The sequence below is a fragment of the Urocitellus parryii genome, chromosome 1 (genome assembly GCF_045843805.1).
Source record: "Urocitellus parryii isolate mUroPar1 chromosome 1, mUroPar1.hap1, whole genome shotgun sequence".
Taxonomy (NCBI): Eukaryota; Metazoa; Chordata; class Mammalia; order Rodentia; family Sciuridae; genus Urocitellus; species Urocitellus parryii.
The window spans coordinates 275,756,919-275,776,028 of record NC_135531.1 but is presented as its reverse complement, the minus strand read 5'-3'; the positions used below and the strand labels follow the sequence as shown (position 1 = coordinate 275,776,028).

Sequence of the window (19,110 nt, the reverse complement as noted above, 5' to 3'; positions counted from 1 at the left end):
TCATACCAACACATATAAAATTCATCTTCTCTCTTCCCACTAGAGGGCAGCAGTGTGTAGACTAGGAAGGCAGAGAAAATTTAGGGGGAAAAAAGCACGCTTTTTGATCTGAATTGCAAGTGTACTTAGAATTTTAGTTTTTGTTACCTTGAATGTGGCAAATGCATCTGAAGCTATGTCAAATGTTGACATTTCAACATATCTGAAGAAATCGTAAAATTGTTCAGACCACAAAATGATTTTTGCAAGTGGCTCGTGTCTGATGCATTCTCTTAACATTATTCCACAATTCAGAGCTATTTCTGGAGATTCATACCTGTAAAAATAAACAAATAAAAGCCAAACATGATTGCTCTCTCAAAACTTTTAGAATGACTACTTCAAATTTTTAGAACAGGAAGTTTCAGACATGTGTCCTAATCAAGTGACCACTGGTTACAAAAGGTATTTCTCTGAGGAAAGCTTGGGTTTGGGAGCTTCCTGTAGAGCCCACCTGCACTAGCTTGCCTTCAGCCAAAAAGCAGCAGCCACAAGAATGACTGTGTGAATGGAAGTCCACTGTTCAAGGTTTTAACAAGATCTGGAAGTCAGTATTAAGGTCACACCAGTCATTCCATTTGGGCTTAGCTTCTTACCTGTGGTGCTTTTAACACCTTGAATCACCACCAATGGTTGGATCAAAAACAATACAAAACATTTTTCCAAATTCAGAAATTCATAGTATCTAATAAGGTCTATCAAATATACAGCATTTATACTTTGAAGTTTTAACACTCAAAACAGTACTCAAGTCTCTGGGCTACATGGAAACACTGAGAAGTTGAGAGTTTAGTCCTAAGGATTGCATGGAGAGCTAGGGACCACTAACACCAGCAGTGGACGATCAGACTGGTGCCGCCTCACCAGCTCTGCACACACAGCCTCCCTTTATCTCAGATCAGGTCTCTCACCTTTTCCATCTCTGACATAGAAAGAAAAACCTCTCAGCCAAGCAGGGGCCTTTTCTTCCCATGTGCACCAAGCCCTCTGCCTGGACTCGGCCACCTGCTCGGACACGTTGTTCTCTTTTCTTTTACTTCCTTTCAAGCTGTATGCATTGGCTTCATTTCTTTCCCACTCACATGCTCCTGTAGTTTCTTGCAGTCAAATTCCATTTCCCAACACTCCTGTGAAATAACTAATTGGCCAGCAAAGGCTTCCTCTTGGCTAAAACAACAATCCTTACTTATAACAAAAGATCCTTCTACTTAAGTGTTTTGACAGTGCCAATATTTTCATTGCTCTATTAAAAAAAGAAGAAGGATAAAAGAAGAAATTCTCTCAGTTCTCCTTTCTATCCTCTATTCCTATTTTGTGCCTTTGGCCCAAAACCTATACCATCTCAAGGTTCTCACCACTACTAAATTCCTCCTGCTCAAATCTAGTCCCGAACCTCAAGTTAGGCATTTTCTGTTGCTTCTGGACAACTTCAGTTAGAAATCTACCATAAACTCAACATGTCTAAAATACCATCTTGTCTTCCTCCACCAAATAACCCAACAACTCTCCTGCCTCATTTCTGTAATTTGACATTGTTTCTGTTTTGATACCCAGGTCTAAATCAGGCCTAACAAAAATTTCTGTGATGTTGGAAATGGTCTCTCTTTTGTCCATAATGGTAGCTACTAGGACATGTGGCTAATAAACATTTGAAATTAGGTCAGTGTGATTGAGAGACTGTATTTTAAATTTGATTTAAAATAATTGAAAATTAAGCATTACATGTGATTGGTAGCTATGGTACTGCACAGCACGGTTTTAAACCTTCCCTTCTTCACTTCAAATCTTCCCAGCTTCAGTGTTGCCAGGCCTTTTCGACATTTCTTTGAGGCATGTTAGTTTCATTTTCTTGTATCTCTTCCCACTAGTGCATTAACTCATGCTGCCAGAATAATTGCAAAGGCCTCCCAACCAGCATTGTTTAAGCTCCGTCATAACCAATCTACCCAACCCACAAGCAACAGCATTTCCAGTATAGGAACTTAAAATTATTTCTTGTCAATCAAATAAAGACAAATTTCTGGACTTACTGTCTAGTCTTCCCCTCAATCTATTACTCTGGTAAAATGCCATCTTCAGATTTTACTGCTTATTGCTTATTCTTCATTGCTGCCAATCACATGGTATTCACTTCTGTCCCTGAACCTTTGTTCCCAGCAATACACCATTAGGATGCTGTCTCTATATTTTTTCTGCCTATGCAAATTCCAAGCCATCTGGAATTCCAATCTTAAGTCCTATTTCTTTTATCAACCCCTGCCTCTCATAAAAATGGCTGATCGCACAATTCATTTTTGCCTTTTTTTTTTTTTTTTTTGTGGTGCTGGGGACCAAAACCCAGGACCTCACACAAGCTAGGCAAGTGCTTTGACACTGAATTAGACCCCCAACCCCATCTCTGCTTATCTTTAATAAGTAGGAGACTAGAAGGACAGGGTAAGACAGTTTGGTAAAACAAGTTGGGTGGGTTTTGATAAGAAGTTTGTCAAGCTTGTCTACCTGATTAAATCATAAACTAATGAGTATAAGGCAAACAGTTATGCTATACAACCTGTTAGCACCAGGCTGGAGAGTAAAATAACTTTTAAATGTCCTATAAAAAAATAATTGCCTCCAAATTCAGTCTAACACAAGCAATAAGACCTCAAGTACACACTAATATTAGCAGCATAACACCTTGAAATAGCCAACACCAAAGTACTTACAGCCCAAGAAGACAATCCCATTGTATGTAAGTAGTCTAACCAAACCCAAAAATCTTTAAAAGGCAATTCACAGGCCTCCTTAAACAGTTGTTTCCAGATGTGGCAGGATCCATTCAAAATGAGTAAGGTGGTCATCTTGTGCCAGAAAGCAAGGAAGCTATCAGACTAATGGGAGCCTTGCCAAAAGGACATAGGAACCAATCTGAAAAAGCTCCCAATGGCTGAAGAGGGGACAACTTGACCGTAAAAAAATAATGACTCCATTATTTTTAAAAACAAAACAAAAAAACTGAGTTAATAACAATGTTTAAACAATAAACTCAATGATCACGTAAAAAGCGGCCAGAGACACCAGCTAATTATACTAAAATAATGACATACATAAACCTTTCCCTTAAAGACAATATTTTGTAATAACTAAGTTATGGTTAGGAGAGGCTGTTTTGGGGGCTTTTTTTTTTTTTTGTGGATGAACACAATACCTTCTTTCTTTGTTTTTATAGGGTGCTGAGGATCAAACCCAGTGCCTCACATATGCTAGGCAAGTGCTCTACCACTGAGCCACAACCCCAGCCCCGGAGAGGCTGTCCTTTAGAAGAAGCATAGCTATATAGAGAAGAAATAATGAAAGAGGAAGTGGCCATTTTTAATCTAGATAAGGACTCTCAATGGATATTAAAACCTTCAGGTATAAGGCCAATGGAGTACTTTACAATGGACAGAATATAGACTGTACCCAGAGGTCAATCCAAACATCACCTGAAGTGGAATAACCAGAGCCACCTAATAAAACATACATGGCACCACTCTTGAACATATGCCTACTCGAAGGGAATCTGAAACTAACCCTAAATCTAAACCCCTACATCTAACCACCAATTTTAAAGGAACAGGGGATAGTGAAACATGTTGAACAGAACCACAGAAATAAAATCCAAAATATGTGATTTGTCTACAAATAAATTACCCAGTTGCTCCAACAAACAAAGGACATGAGTATATTTAAAAAAGAAGAAGAAGAAAGAAAAGAAAAAAGAGGGTATTCATTAACTATTATAGATTAACAGAGTCATATCAATCAAATTTAGTTTGTGGACCTTGTTTAGAATTCAATTGAAAAGAAACTGTAATATGCCGTTTTTTATAACAAATCAAAAAAATTTGAAATTAGGTTTTTAAATAACATTGTGACTACATTAAACTATTTCTGTACTCTTTATTTTGTTGTGTATTATGTACTAGGGATGCACAGAACTCATGTGTAAGGAAAAGAGGCGAAGACTAGAGCAAGTGAGAACACAGGACATTAAGGGGCTGCTGAGGCAGGGCTGTGGGTGGGAGAGGTTTTGCTGTGTTTTCCTTGTAGCAGTGTGCACAGTGCCTGCTACCAAGGGGGGGGCTGGGGAGCAGGCTATCTCACTCTTTTGCTCCCATTCTCTATGCTTCTGTCTGGCTGCGGATTCTGCTTAGGTCAGCCCAGTGAAGAACTTTAGACTTTAACTTGTATCTCCAAAGTCTTACTGTATACAATATCTAACAATGGTTATATCATTATCCCTGGCTACTGTAAAGTGAAATCATAGGCAGAGATAATTAATTTACAGATCTTAATAACCACTAGTTTCTATGGAAAAGGAAATACTGGCTTTAAAAATATAGAGAGCCAACAGGAAGTTGCTCTAAGAGCACCAAAATTCCAGGTTACTTTCTACGTGTTCACACAGCAACCATGGGGTAATACAAGAAATTAGATGCCAAAAGTTCTGTAAGGCAACATTTGAAGAAGCTACAGAGATGGTTAGAAATAGAAAGGAGGAAACAGAATGCTGGTGTGCAACACAGGCACTGACTCACGCTTCATCTAAACAAGCTTGAACTTGAGGGAAGTGTTAAACCACAGAGATATGAATCAGAATGAGGCAAGCTGCAAAGCTAGGGGCAGGCAAGCTGATTCACACCACCAGACAGGCCAGCAACGTGCTTGCCCTCCAGTTTAACAGAACACTGCCAGTGCTGGGACAGAAGTGGCACAGCACGCCCAGGGCTGTTAAATAGCTCTGGTGCTGAGCAATAGGTTACCTTGCCAGTCAGGGAGGCACAGTGATGGGGGAGAAGATTTCTTTTTCCTTTTTTTAGGGTTTTTTAATTTGCTTTTTAAAGTGAAAAACTTCCCAATCATAAATGCCTGTTTGGTCCAGTAGTGATTCCAGAAAATGCACTGTGCATTACCAAATTAAGTGGATTAGTGAGTGAACACTGAGGTGAAACTCAAGGGGCACCAAATCACAATGACAAGAACGCTGCTAACCAAACAGTGCATCTGTGTGGCTCTGTGTTCCACCCGAGGAGGTGTTCCTGGCCTTCCAGTGTGCAGACCAGGTATAAACAAGACATCTGTAAATGCAAGATTTAGCTTGAATTTCAATGCAACTCAACTTTTCAAATCTTAGAAAACAGATATAAGACAACAAAGGATGTCTTTCCTTTAGTCAACTTTAATTTGTGAATTTAAAGGCTCACAATTTGCCTAATTTTAAACTCCATCTACAGGGTATTTTTACATTCAATTTAGCTCACAGGTTGAATTTTAAGGAGGGAAATGTGTCCAAGATATACGGGACAAAAAGCTGAGTAAAGAGAAAATGTTCCCCATATTCACCATCCTGGTTTTCTTTTTTCTCCCAAGGCAGTCTTTCCCTTTTATTTTCAACTAAGAATATAAATTTTATTGCATTGTACATACCCTTTCAATAACATGAACAAAATATTCTGTTGGGTGCAGATGTATTCAACAGTAGGAGTTCTTGTACCAATTTGTCTTCTGAGAATATTGTTGAAAATTTGAGCCACGTCTTTTTTGCCCTATTAGGAATACAATTATAAACATCAAATGCCCATATACCCTCCCAAATAAACTAAAAGAAAACCACTGTATATTTATAGTTATGACCAAATATCTGACTTTAAAACATCCATAGGCATTACATTGTCTTTTATCTTTTTATTTATAACTCCAATTTCTAAGTTTTAATAGTGTTCTATTTTTAACATGAACAATGTGTTGACAAAGTGAAATCTCACTACCTTCCATGTGAAATTTCAACCATTTCTAACTCTGAGAATCATGCTAACTCAGATATAGAAAACAAAATGTTGCTGTATGCTTACAATCTACAGGGATCTGAATCCCACCCAAGTGGAACAAGCAGCTTCAAATAGGATATTCGTATGTGAACAACACATACTTTAGTGGTGGAAGGAGGGGAAATTATACTCTGCCAGCATAGTAAATTCAAAGAATTTTGTAAGAAGTTGAGCTTTAGTAGCAAGTAGGCATATCCCCCTATTAAACTAGTTCTGTTTTGATAAAATTTCACAAAGATTAATAATGAAGGCATTAAGCATCACATAATGCAGTAGTTCAGAGACCAGAACTTTATTATACCACTGTACAAAATAGAAGGACTTTACTATTACCCAGAGAACTTTACAATCAGAAAGTTGCACAGAAATTAACAAATAGAAAAGTTGATCCCAAGAAATGCTTTTAAATAGCTACTTGTCACAAGGCTAACAAAGCCACAGGAGAGTGAAATGCTAGCTTTCCCGTACCTTACCTAAAGCACACACAGAGATCACCCTGGGGCCTACACTAGCTCAGGTGCAGTAATGGCAGTCTCTATGAATCGGTCCCAAGGGCACATACCTCTTTTAAATAAATGTCTCTAAAATCCCAGATGAATTTCAATTTCATGCCCAGGTTGGGGAATAAGATAAGTGCAGGCAGGCAAAGGAGAAGAACTATATGTTCCAGTATATCTCTACCTTTGTACACTATTAAAAGCACATGAGATCAGCTATATAAATGAAAATGTCTTAGTTCTATCTGTTCTACAGGATAAAAATAAATTTTCATTTTCCTTTATTCAAGTGACCTCTGAACTACACCCTCTCATCACCTTTTTCCAAAATTTAATCTGGCTGTCATTTCCCCCTGGAACATGTAGCTCTCTTTTAAGTACCTGCAGAGACATCTCATCACTTAGGCTGATAGACACTGGGGCTGAAAACAAAGCACATTCATGATAGAGTCAAAAAAGAAACTGCCTGCGACCATGACAGAGAGATTCATTATCATATATGTTTCTCAGTTCTTTCAGGCTGGTATCAAGGACTATTATTCTCACTGCTAAGTTCATTAAATATTTAACACAAAATGATCCAGCTGCATAAGCTTTGGTGATAATCTCAAGTGCCTACAAAGGCCAGGCAGGTGATGTGCACAGGTAAAGCAGGCCCTAAGATGGAAAAGTAAGTTGTGCTATCTACAGTAAATCCACATATGGATACCCTGGATTGCTACTCTGCTCCAGCTGAAGGGCCAAGCAGGACTACTGGCCCCAAACTACCAGAATCAAATTTCCAGTAGAAGCCAGAAATTCAGAATTGTGAATAAAATCTGCTATTTAAACATAATAATTTAAAAATGTAAAAGCAGTGTCAAGCAAACAAAACACATAATATGATCTCTGTGGCAACTGATCTTCTTTAGAATCTATCTACCTCTAAAATTCTAACATTCTATGGTTTTCTTTAGATTGTTTTTATTGGGAGCCCAAGATGAGTGGATTATGTAATCTACTAGGGTGCTCTGAAGAGTAGCTCTTTGTGAAAAACAACCTGAATGAAAGAGAATAAGGAATACCTACGAAACTCTATATAAAATGTGGTGAAAAAGAGGGGCAAACCCTGGTCTGGGCCTGAGATGCCCTTAGGTTCCTGCCCTTGCTCTTCTAATGAGGCAGGCAGCCTGGGCTTACTTATAGAGGTCAGGAACCCCTGTGCCAAGAGCCCAGTGGGGATCTTATGATGTTCCAAAGTACAGAACATATGGAAAAGGACTGATTTTGAAAATAAAAGAAACTGATTTCTTACCTCAAAGTCAATGAGCTGCAGATCAGCCACCAGGGTGCTAAGGAGCCCGCTATTATATAGTTCTTGAGCAAGTTGGGCCACTGCTTCTGTCTGAGGCTCTTTTTCATTTGTGCCATACAGAATTTCTTTCATGGCAACCAGATTTTTGGAAACTTCTTCTGTGGCCTAATTTTGGGGGAGAAGTTGAAGAGGAGAAAAACAATTCATTTTACCAAAATGCAACACAGCTGTTTGTTAAATGCCTCCTCTCTGTATCAAAGACACTCAGACTTCTAAGTGTGAGCTCCATCCCTGCCCCTAGGAGCTGAGCTGAACCCTATGTACAGGTGTTATCCAGGTACCAAAATGCACATTCCTCAGGAAGGTCAGCATGTGTACAATACATATATACTTGAACAATGAAAATCCAGTTCATATATGGTAGAAACAGAACAAAGATAAAAGAAAAGGTTTAGTTTCTCCTCAAGTTGAAGAAATATCAGGGAAGAGGCACCTGAACTGACCCTGAGTTTGAGAAAACTCTGAAAAACAAGTGTTAGGGAACAGAAGCAGCATGAGACAGGGATGAGGGAGAGAGAAAACTATAGGGCCTGTGAGAGGAAAGATGTGAGGAAAGTAAAGGACAAAAAATGAAGCTGAAAAAGACTAAATGCAAAGGTAAGGTGTTAGAGGAAAATAAAAAGTCACTTATGAGCTTCTACTTCTGGCCACGGACAGGGTCAGATTTGTCTACCCCCACAATGAAGACTAGCAAATAAAATAAGACATACGAAACAATGCCATTTATTTATTTATTTGGGGGGGGGTCCTGGGGATTGAATGCAGGGGCACTCAACCACTGAGCCACATCCCAGCCCTATTTTGTATTTTTATTTGGAGACAAAGTCTCACTGAGTTGCTTAGCACCTGGCTTTTGCTGAGCCTGACTTTGAACTTGCAACCCTCCTGTTTCACCCTCCAGAGCACCAGGCTTGAAACAATGCTTTTTAAATACTGGACTTCAGGCAGCATGGGACAGTGATCCTTGGAGAAAGAAAACAAGCAAAGAGCACCTTACAATCACGCTAGCTTACTGCCAGGCCACAGCACAGGGTTGGGAAGCCATCTCCGTTGAGTTGAGGAGGCCAGCTGGGAAGGAGGCCAAGAAGACTTAGAGTTTGCAGGGAAGAATACCAGGAAGGAGAGCAGGCACAGAAAGAGTGAATTAGAGGTCTGCTGAAACCTACTGGCATCTTTAGCTGAGCTGATAAGGTAAGTCACCATGGCCAGGGAAGAGAACCACAGAGCTCACTTGAGGTTGAAAAGAGTTCTTAATCCCATTGGCCTGAATAGAAAACCCCATAGTTACAGGGTATCAAGAAGAATGCAAGATGATTTTGCCTCAGTATTTGCACAAAATTAGCCCTAACCTCTGCTCTGGTCCCATTCAGCAAAGTTAACAACTAGCCTAGAGAGGATTATAACTGGAAAACACAATCAATGAGGAGTCCAACTAAAAGAAACAACCCTGGAAATGACACAGATGGCAGAATAAAAAAGAATGTTAAAGCAGTTATTACAACTTATTCAATATGTTCAAGAAAAATTGAGTACATTAAATAGAGGAAGAGAAGACACAAAAACACTCAAGGAATTGAAACTACAATGTCTGAGATAAAAATTACAATGGGTGGGATTAAAGCAGATTAGACACTACAGAAGAAAAATTAAAAACAACAGTGAAAATTCTTCAAAATGAAATACAGGGCTGGGGGAGACATCAAATCTGTGAGCTATGGGATGACTTTAAGCAATTAAATATATATATGTAGCTGCAGTCCTCAAAGCAGTGGGAAGGACAGACAAAATATGTGGGAAAATGCAAATAAAATTTCTGAATTTGATAAGAACTATAATACCCTTAAAATACTGAAAAATCAAGTGCAAGAAACAAGAAGAATATTATAATGAGGAATAGAACAATCAAATTTCTTGAATTCAGTGATTTTAAAAAAAAGTCTCAGAGGCAAAACAAAAACAACAAAAAAACAAAAACAAAACACATGTGGATAAAGAACCAAAGAATAACAGACTTCTTGACAGAAATGATGAAAATCAAAACATAGGGGAGGAACACTGTAACAAGTGCTGAAAAATATATGCAACCAAAATGCCACCCTAGAATCTCACACTCAGTAAAAATATCTTTTAAAAAACAAAGGCTATGAAATAAGAGCTTTTGAGACATATAGAAGCTGAAAGACTTCATTAGTAGTAGACTTGTACTAGGTATACACAAAAGAAGGAAGAACACTGGTATGTGAGCAAATGTAAAAGATTTTATTTAAAACAAGGTCTCCAAAAGAGAATTGGCTGTTTAAAGCAAAAAATAACAATGTATTCTGGGATTATGACACATGCAGAAAAAAGAATGTATGGTGATAATAGCTAAAAGGGAGGAATGAAAATATAGTGTTGCAAGGGTCTTATAATAACTAAATCAGTGTAACAGTTTATGTGACTAGACTGTGATAAATTAGCAGTGTATGTTATAAGCCCTAAAGCTTATTAAAAACCCCCACACAAAACACTTGAAAAAAGTTATAGGTAATAAACCAACAAAGGAGATTTGGGTAAAATAAGATAAATGAAAAGCACAATGGCTGTAAAAATCTATTTAAAATGAAGCATTTAGCCAGGCACATTGGTTCATGCCTATAATCCCAGCAGCTCTGAAGGCTGAGGCAGGAGGATTGCGTAAATTAAAGACCAGCCTCAGCCTCAAAATAAAAACAAAACGGCCTGGGATGTGGATCTTGGTAAAGTGCCCCTGGGTTCAATCCTCAGTACAAACTAACAAACAAACAAACAAACAAATAAACAAAATGAATCATTTATGACCAGAAATATACCTTAAGAGAAGTAACTTAAATGCACAGAACATCAGCATGTAACAGTCCTTAAAGAATCATCTAGTCCCATGGTACTCCCTTTACAACGTCCTGGTCTTCTCACCAAATGATTATGTTGCCTCACCTTGAATATTTCCAGTGTCCAGTAATGCAGCATTGGCAGATCTCAGAATTAGATAGCTATTAGACAATTTTATAAGGAGACAAACATTGTCTCACCACACTGTCTGCTGGCTCTGAGTCTGCCCTGCAAATCTGGCAGTATTCTAATTTCTCTTCCACACAAAGGCTCCTATTTGAAGGGAGCCTGCCTGTCTTTCCTAAATAGTCTTCTAAGAAAGGGAGAACTAGTATTCTAATTCTAGCTCAAAAGGAAGGATACAGAAGACATCAGATCACCAATTCCCCATCACAAATGGTAACACAGCCCAGTATCTAAGAATTTTGGCAATTATATCAGAGAACTCTGAGTGAACTAACCTCTCTGGCTTTCACAGGGACTGCTGCTTAAGCTAGACCTTTGCAAATGTTGTTCTTAAACTGAAGCAAATGATCCCATAATGAATGATTTAAATCTTCTCACTATTTAATCCCAGTACCAGTCAATCACTCAAGACTGTGGGGATTTCTGTATTATGAAAGACATCTCACCTTTCTATCATCTGAAACATCTCAAGTGGAGCCCACCATGTTGTCTCTGGCTCATCATGCTTTCTTCAGTAATGTTCTAATAATTTTTGGGTTTGATTGCTCAGCCACTCTATATGTACCTATTTCCAAATCATATTCAAAAAGCTTTTAAAATTTATTTATTTATTTTTGTATTACAATTCTTAATACACCATTATACCATAATTTATCATATCCCTGATTATATATAAGGTATTTGTTAGGGCTGGGGCCGTAGCTTAGTGGCAGAGCACTTGTCTCACATGTGTGAGGCACTGGGTTCAATCCTTAGCACCACATAAAAACAAACAAATAAAACAAAGGTACACTGCTGTTCACTTACAACTTTTTTTTTTTAAGTTTTTTGTTAAATTTTTGATAAAACGAAAACATGCTATTTCTTCTATGCTTCCTGAATGTAACAAATTGAAATCAAGTTCATTGGTTGACCTTTTCACTAAGGCTATACTGATTTCTGCAATTTTCTTTTCTAAATGCTTATAAATCATCCTTCAGTAATCACATTATGAAATCTTATTCAGTATTGATTTTAAGCAGAGTCCACTGTTACTATATTCTCTATACACCTCCGAGATTACTATATTCTCTATAACACCTCGGAGATTTCTGACAGAAGTTCATCATCCCATATGCATTTTTTTGAGAGAGACAGAGAGAATTTTAATATTTATTTATTTATTTATTTTAGTTTTTGGCAGACACAACATCTTTGTTGGTATGTGGTGCTGAGGATCGAACTCGGGCCGCACGCATGCCAGGCGAGCACGCTACTGCTTGAGCCACATCCCCAGCCCCCATATGCATATTTTTAATAACTTAAAATAGAATTTTCGGAGTCAAGAGGAAATCATTTGGTAACATGTTCTCTTATAATCTACTCACATATGCTGCTTTTTCAAAATAATTTCATTAATTTCTATTCTTCACATGATTTTTTCTGACAGGAAAAAATCTGACAATTAATAGGTAAGACACTGAATCGTAAACTTTAAATGGGGCAACTATGGTATGTGAATTATATTTCAATAAAGCTGTTTATAAGATAGGGAGGAAAGAGGTAAGGATATAATTAGAAAACTATTTATTACACTTCCGAGTTAAATGGCAACCTGGACTCACATATAAAGCCTCCTTCCTTTTCAGAAGATGGCACTGACACCTGGGGAAGAAATGCTAAATACAATTATACTCATTCACCTACCTATATTACACTGCTCACCTGTTTTCAGATTCTGCCCCCCGCTTCCTGACTGTTCAGGAACCCACCTCTCTTATCTCCTCATACCACCAATTTTCCTGATTTTTCCCTATCAGTTTATAAACATGATCAAGACTCCCGTTTACAAAATCAAATAAGCTCTCCTTGGACTCCATAACCCTCCTCCCAGCCCCCACCCACTCATAATTAAATCTCTCAAAACATATATCACAGTCTAGTCCTCTTTCCTTGTTCACTCCTCAGCCCAACTCCACATGGCTTCTATATCTAGTACTTTACAGGTCTGGGAGTCACCAGTGACTTATATGCTACTATATGCAATTTTCCCTCTTCGTTATGCCTGAGTTTCCCACAGCATTTGAGCTGTTGATTACACCCTCCTTTTAAAACAGTTTCTCCCTTGTCCTCTGTGACTTATCATCACCCTAATTTTCCTTCCTATTTCTCTAGTTGCTCCTTTTTGGCTCATCCTCCTTGGGTAGGCCATTTTAATAGTAAGCATTTCTCAAGGCACGGTACTGGCTCTCCTTTTCTCATTCTGTGGTTTCTCTTTAAGCTCATCCACACCTACTGCTTTAATTAACTCCCTAATGCAAAGGCCTCAGATTCCTACTCTAATTCTTTTCTCTAGGCCTTACCCATACACTCAGCAGTCTACTCTCTACTTGTATGTTTCATGGTACTTCACACCTAATGCATCCAAAACAACTCGTGATCTTGTCCCAGTGCCTGGTACTCTCCCCTTGTTCCTTTATTTCAGGTTAACAGAAACACTACTGATGCTATTTTTCATGCCAAAAACTTAAGGGCCACTCTCAACTCTTCCTTCTTCATCTTGCTCCCAAAGCAAAATCATTACCAGTGCTCCCCCAATTTTTCCATCTATGCCCTGCTTCTAATTGCCACCTAAATCAGAGTTTTCATAGCACAAATAATTTAGACATTTTCCTCTGCTTAAAATGTTCCAGTGGCTACCCGCCACTGGAACAAAATACTTTCTCAAATGCTTTCTCAGCATGGCCTATAAAATATAAAGCCCTGCAAGGTCTGGCCTTACACTTAACCTAACCCTGTACTACAATTTCTCCCTGACTACCTATTCACCAATGCTCTGGCTACACTGGACTTTGTTCAGTCTTTGCATGTGTGGTTTCCTAAGCCTGAAACGCTCTTTGCATTCTGCCTCCTGGTCAAGTCCCATTCTTCCTTCATTACTCAGCTTAATGGTCACTTCCTCACAAGTCTTTCTAGGTAAATTCTATCATATACTCTCCTACTACCCCCCATCTTTCTTCATATTGTTTCTCATGGTTGTATGAAATTTTACTTTTCATTATGATTTCAAATTACTGTTTCCTTCTGCTCCATTAAGAGCTCAATGCCTACAGGTGCTCTACACATGCTCAACGAATAGTTGAACATCAGAATGCCTGATATAAAGCCAAATTAAAACTAAGTGTATGGAAATGTGGTGCTGTCACACTATAAAGTAGGAAGGATGATCTAGCAATATCTCACCAAGAAAGGGAACAGTGCACGGTACTTAGCAGAACCTCCCAAAAGACACTGTTACACCAAGCAGACATTGTGCAAAACACTTAATTCTAGTGGTGGTGGGGGTGGGGGGATATGGGACAGCATAGCTGGTTTACTCCTAGAAACAAAACATGTAGGTAAGAAATTCACCCAAGGTAGACTCCTACTTCTTAACCTTCCCCAGGTCTGCTGGATCACTGAACAAGCAAAGCAAGATTACAATCATTAATCTTTTAGCTATTGATAAAGGAAAAAAAATATTAGCATTAGAAATCAAAACTCTGTCTAGTAGTAGACAAGAAGAGACTTTCTTCTAGGAATGGGCAAAGAAACAAATCTCCTTAAATGTGAAAAAAAATAACTGTAGTACAGAGGAAGGGAGCTGTTATAGTTTAGATATGAGGTGTCCCCCAAATGCTTGTGAGATAATGCAAGAAAGTATAGAGATGAAATGATTATTAGGTTTGGAAGATGTGGACATCTTCCAAAGCTGAGCTTAATGAAAGCCAACTCCTGCATCTGGTTCTCAACTGAAGAAAGAGTAGTCTGTTTGAATGTTGGAAAAAATACCTGCTGTGTTAGAAATCTTGAATCACAGCACACCCACAATTGTAAAGTTTCTGTATGGGCAAGTGGTAAGTTCAAAGGTAAATTTAGTTGTAATCTGCCTTGTGCTCAATTTGTAGCTAACTCCTTATATATCACGGAAAACACTCTGGAAGAATACACACCAGGGCTGGGTTTGTGGCTCAGTGATGGAATGCTTGCCTTGTATCTTGTATGCGTGAGGAACTGGGTTTGATCCTTAGCACCACATAAAAATAAATAAAATAAAGACATTGTGTCCATCTACAAAAAAAAAAAAAAAAAGAAAAGAAAAGAAAAAAAAAGAATATACAAACTGAGTGAAGTCCAGCTTTTGGGGGCAGAGGGTGAAGGAGGAAAACTTTTACTTTTTACTTGCTCTACTTCAGACTTGTTTGAATGTTTTAAAATTCACATTTCCCCTGGCACTGGGGATTGAACCTAAGGGCTCTCTCCTCCATTGTGCTATACCCCCAGCTCTTTTTATTTATTTATTTTTTGAGACAGGGTCTCACTAAATTGTGAGGCTGGTCTTGAATTTATGTTCTTTCTGCCTTATCCTCCTGGGTCACTGGGACTACAGGTGTGCACTACTGTACTGGCTCACATTTTACTTTTTAAAGAGCAAAATGATAAAGGGGACAGACAGATATATAGATAAATAGGTCGAAATGTTCATTATGCTGGTACTAACTGGTTTATTTTCTTATTTCTTCTACTTCTCCTTTTACATCATCCCCATAAGATAGTCTCCCAATTTTTTAAGATTTATTTCTAAAAAATAACTATGAATGTAGGTTTACATATGTAAGTAGGTCTACCAACTATTTTTGAAAAACAGTGTCACAATGACAAATATAAACCTAAATATTAGAATTGGATTTAAGAGAAAGTGTTCAACTATCCAGAAAAAGATAAGCATATTTTGGAATATAAGACTTCCAAAATTGGGCATTTCCATGGCCAGTTACCATCTACACAGGCTAATCAGCAACATGACATCAGAGAAAATCTAAAATTAATCAACCTTATTATTTATTAGCAATTCTGGTGAAATGTTTGTTCATAGTTTAACAGATAAATATTAATATATTTAATAATATATATTTAATAAATTTTAATTATATGTATATGTAATTGTGTATATGTGTGTATTTCAGCTATTTGTGTGGTTTCTGTTTCCCATTACACAGACAATCATCAGCTGATTAAACAAAAAAACAACAAAAATGTCAAATATTACCAATTAGTAAAAGATTATCAGAAAAGCTTAAGAATTATCACACAAGAAAAGGCAATTCAGCAAGCATTTGCTGACTGAAGATGCCAAACACAGAACAAATTTGGTTGTTCTTGTTTAGATATGACTTGGTTCCCTTCATCAGTGTTTGTTAGTGATCATGCTCAGTCCCCCACCTCTGGCATGTCCGCAGATGTCAATATGTTCTCTCCCTCTCTAACCACATTCTCCTTGTCTGCACTTCCCCGTCTCCTCACACCTACTGAGTAAGCTATTCACACTCAGAACACCTCCAAACACTGTGCCCTTTACAAGCTGCTAAAATCACCAAGTGTCACATACTCCAGTGACTCCTTAATGACCATCTTATCTGTTCTGCTAGTTTCAGTTCTGCCTGTGCTATGAGCTCAGTCTCTGGCTCTCTTAGAGTCTGGGACATGCTTTACATGATTCTCTACCTCAGCTCCCCAAGATTTGTAGAAAAACTGATGGAAATGGTATAGTTCACTAATAATTCATGCTGTTTAACTGCCTTCAATTCAGCTTGGAAATACTGTTTTCAATTAGCTTGATTTCCAACCAGTAACTCCTACTGCTACATATTTCAAAATATGTACAAGTTCATATTCCACTTTCCTCCAGGGAAAGGAATTTCTTTCTCTACTTCATAACTGAACATCTAGCTTTGCTCCTTCTCTACTATGATAAGACTTTTTAATTAAAACACTCTTTCTTCATCTTCCTAGCTCTATCTTGATGTATTTCTGCCATCCTCTGGCATAACCTTGGCAACACACTTAGAATCACTTAGAGAACTTCCAGAAAAAAAACGACCAATCCCCTGAGATATTTATTAATGACAAAAAAAAATAAAGGTAGTAACTTTATAGAGGAGATACCACCTCAAACAAGTGATCAAAGTCAACATCACCAGTAATGAGACTACTGATAAGTGTCTCCTGCTAGGACGGCTTGAAGAAGGTACATCATCATTCTGTGGTACTCCTACCCAAAATGTATAACCAATATCAAATCTTGAGGAAACAGCTATCCAAACCCAAGAAAAATTCTGCAAAATTTTCAAGTGTCCAGAGCAAAAAAGGTAAAGATTGAGGAACTGTTCCAGATTAAAGCAGATTAAGGAAAACAACTAAATGTAATGTGTGATTCTGTATCGGATGCTGGTCCAGAAAAAGGTAATTAGTAAAACAACTGATAAAATTTGAAAAATGTGTATTAATTTAATAGTACTACATCAATGTTACTTTCCTGATTTTGATCATTGTACTATGGTCATTAACATCTGGGGAAGCTGGATGAAGACTATTCTTTTTGCAACCATTTAAAAATTTTCCATTTCTTAAGATCTCAAATTCCAAATAAAGGCCTTCAGTTCTTCACTGTCATCCACCTTTACTTTCTCGCCCTGGACATCTCTCTCTGTTCTAACTGAAAGCCCTGATGCTCACACTCCTCTGCTCCACTCCTGGCCTATGCCCCTCATACTGCCCATCACCTCCGAGGCCTGAGACAGCTGACCTTATAGTACTCTTAATTTCTCCTATGGACCTTCCATTTCTAGCACTGGCAAGAGCTGGAAAGGGCTGATTTACACTCTTTATAACACTCCATGCTCATTCCAATGTCTAAAATGACAATTTACACATGGAATGACCTCATGATTTTGTTAACTGACTGAACTGTCTGCAAGTATCTGTCAGCTGGACATGGTGTCCCGAGACACAGATGCTACTCTTGTATGGGACAAGGAGACTCATATTCAGTTTCACAGGCAGACTGCTGCTTTATTAACAGCAGCCAACTATTTCATAAATACATGGTCAAGAAGAGACACATGTGAAAGAACAGTACCCCTTGTGACAAGTCCACTCACTTGACTGGAAAAAGATGTGGTTTGTCTTTTATCTGCTCACCTTTTTAGGTGAGGACAGAAATTTGTTTAAGTTCTTTACTTGTCAGTAGGGTTCTTGAGAAGTGATTTACCCTGCATCACTCTACAAAGCAGCTACATGGAATTGAGTCTGGAGACACCCATGATGGCCAGAACTGCAGAGGAGAGTCTGAGGCTTAGCAGAGCTTCTTAGAATCAAAGTTCTGAGTTATGAAGTGTAGTTCCTAAGTCTCTTGGGGGCTAGGCAGTTTAATCCCAAACTAGGAAAACTAATAACTTAACCTATCTTCAGGATCAACTTAAGCATTAACCAGTATCTCAGGATCCATATCCAATGCTTACTTTACAATTAACAGTATCAGAACTAAACTTCTTTCCCACCATGTTTTTCAGAAGCAGCCCATCATAACCTCCCCAAATAGCATGAGACTGTGAGACTTTCCATTGCCTGTTTTCCCATTAAAAAAAAAAAAAAAAAAAAAAAAAAAAAAAGGTGAGCCAGATGTGGTAGTGTGATCCTATTTGGGGCCCAGGCAGATACAAAGTAGTGAGGTAAAAATGCATTTTTAGATACTAGAGAAGATACCCATTAGTGCTTCCAGACCATATCCCTGAAGTACTTTACCATCCCTCCTCTGGAACCAGCTACTTGATAGACCCAAACTGGCCTCATAGCAAGAAAGAAAGAAGACAAGGTAACTACTCACAATTGAAGAGGCAAGGTTGTGTCTATTGGGATACAAGAATAGGGCTCTGGGATTTTATACATCCTCCCCCTTGCTTCCAATTTTTAATAGTTATTAAAAAAAACCTGAGATCTATGTTGACATGAAAGATATTAACGTTAAAATTAAAAAACAAACCAGGTTACAGAAGAGCATAACTTACCTGATCTTATCTGCCCCAGAGGGGGAGAGTACTAGAACTATTAAAAAGAATCTGTAAGGATGCGCCCCTCCCCATGTTAATGACAATCAATTCAAAATTGTGAATTATGAATGAACTTCAGTTTTTCTTCATAATCTCTGGTATTTTCTTAATTTTTTAAAATAAGAACTTATTGCTTTGTATAGATAAACAATATAAATATAGAAATGAATTAAAACTCTTAGGCTTAATGAAGGCAACAGATTTCTCCCACACACACATTGCTTACGAAAAGAAAACAAGGGAGAAATTGTAAACTTGTGACCCACTCCTCCACCAGTGATTTAAGATGAACAGGACTTTGGAGAACAGAAGCTTAAGTAAGGAGAAAGAATCTGATGCCCCTAAGGTTTTGGGCCCAGGATACATTTCTTAGAGCAGTCAGGAAGAAAGCCCAGTTCTGGGAAGGAGAAAATGAATTTCAAGTTGAA

At 38.0% G+C, this 19,110-nt stretch overlaps 1 protein-coding gene across 1 annotated transcript in view; it reads right to left on the bottom strand.

Annotated features, from left to right (window-relative positions):
• Positions 1-19,110, bottom strand: part of Cab39 (calcium binding protein 39) — a 77,754-nt gene that overhangs the window by 16,794 nt on the left and 41,850 nt on the right. Inside the window, exons 3-5 of the mRNA XM_026396238.2 lie at positions 7,680-7,844; positions 5,488-5,606; positions 148-316 (exon numbers count right to left, since the gene is read on the bottom strand). Coding sequence (XP_026252023.1) covers positions 148-316; positions 5,488-5,606; positions 7,680-7,844 — 453 coding nt within the window. The remainder of the gene's footprint in view (positions 1-147; positions 317-5,487; positions 5,607-7,679; positions 7,845-19,110) is intronic.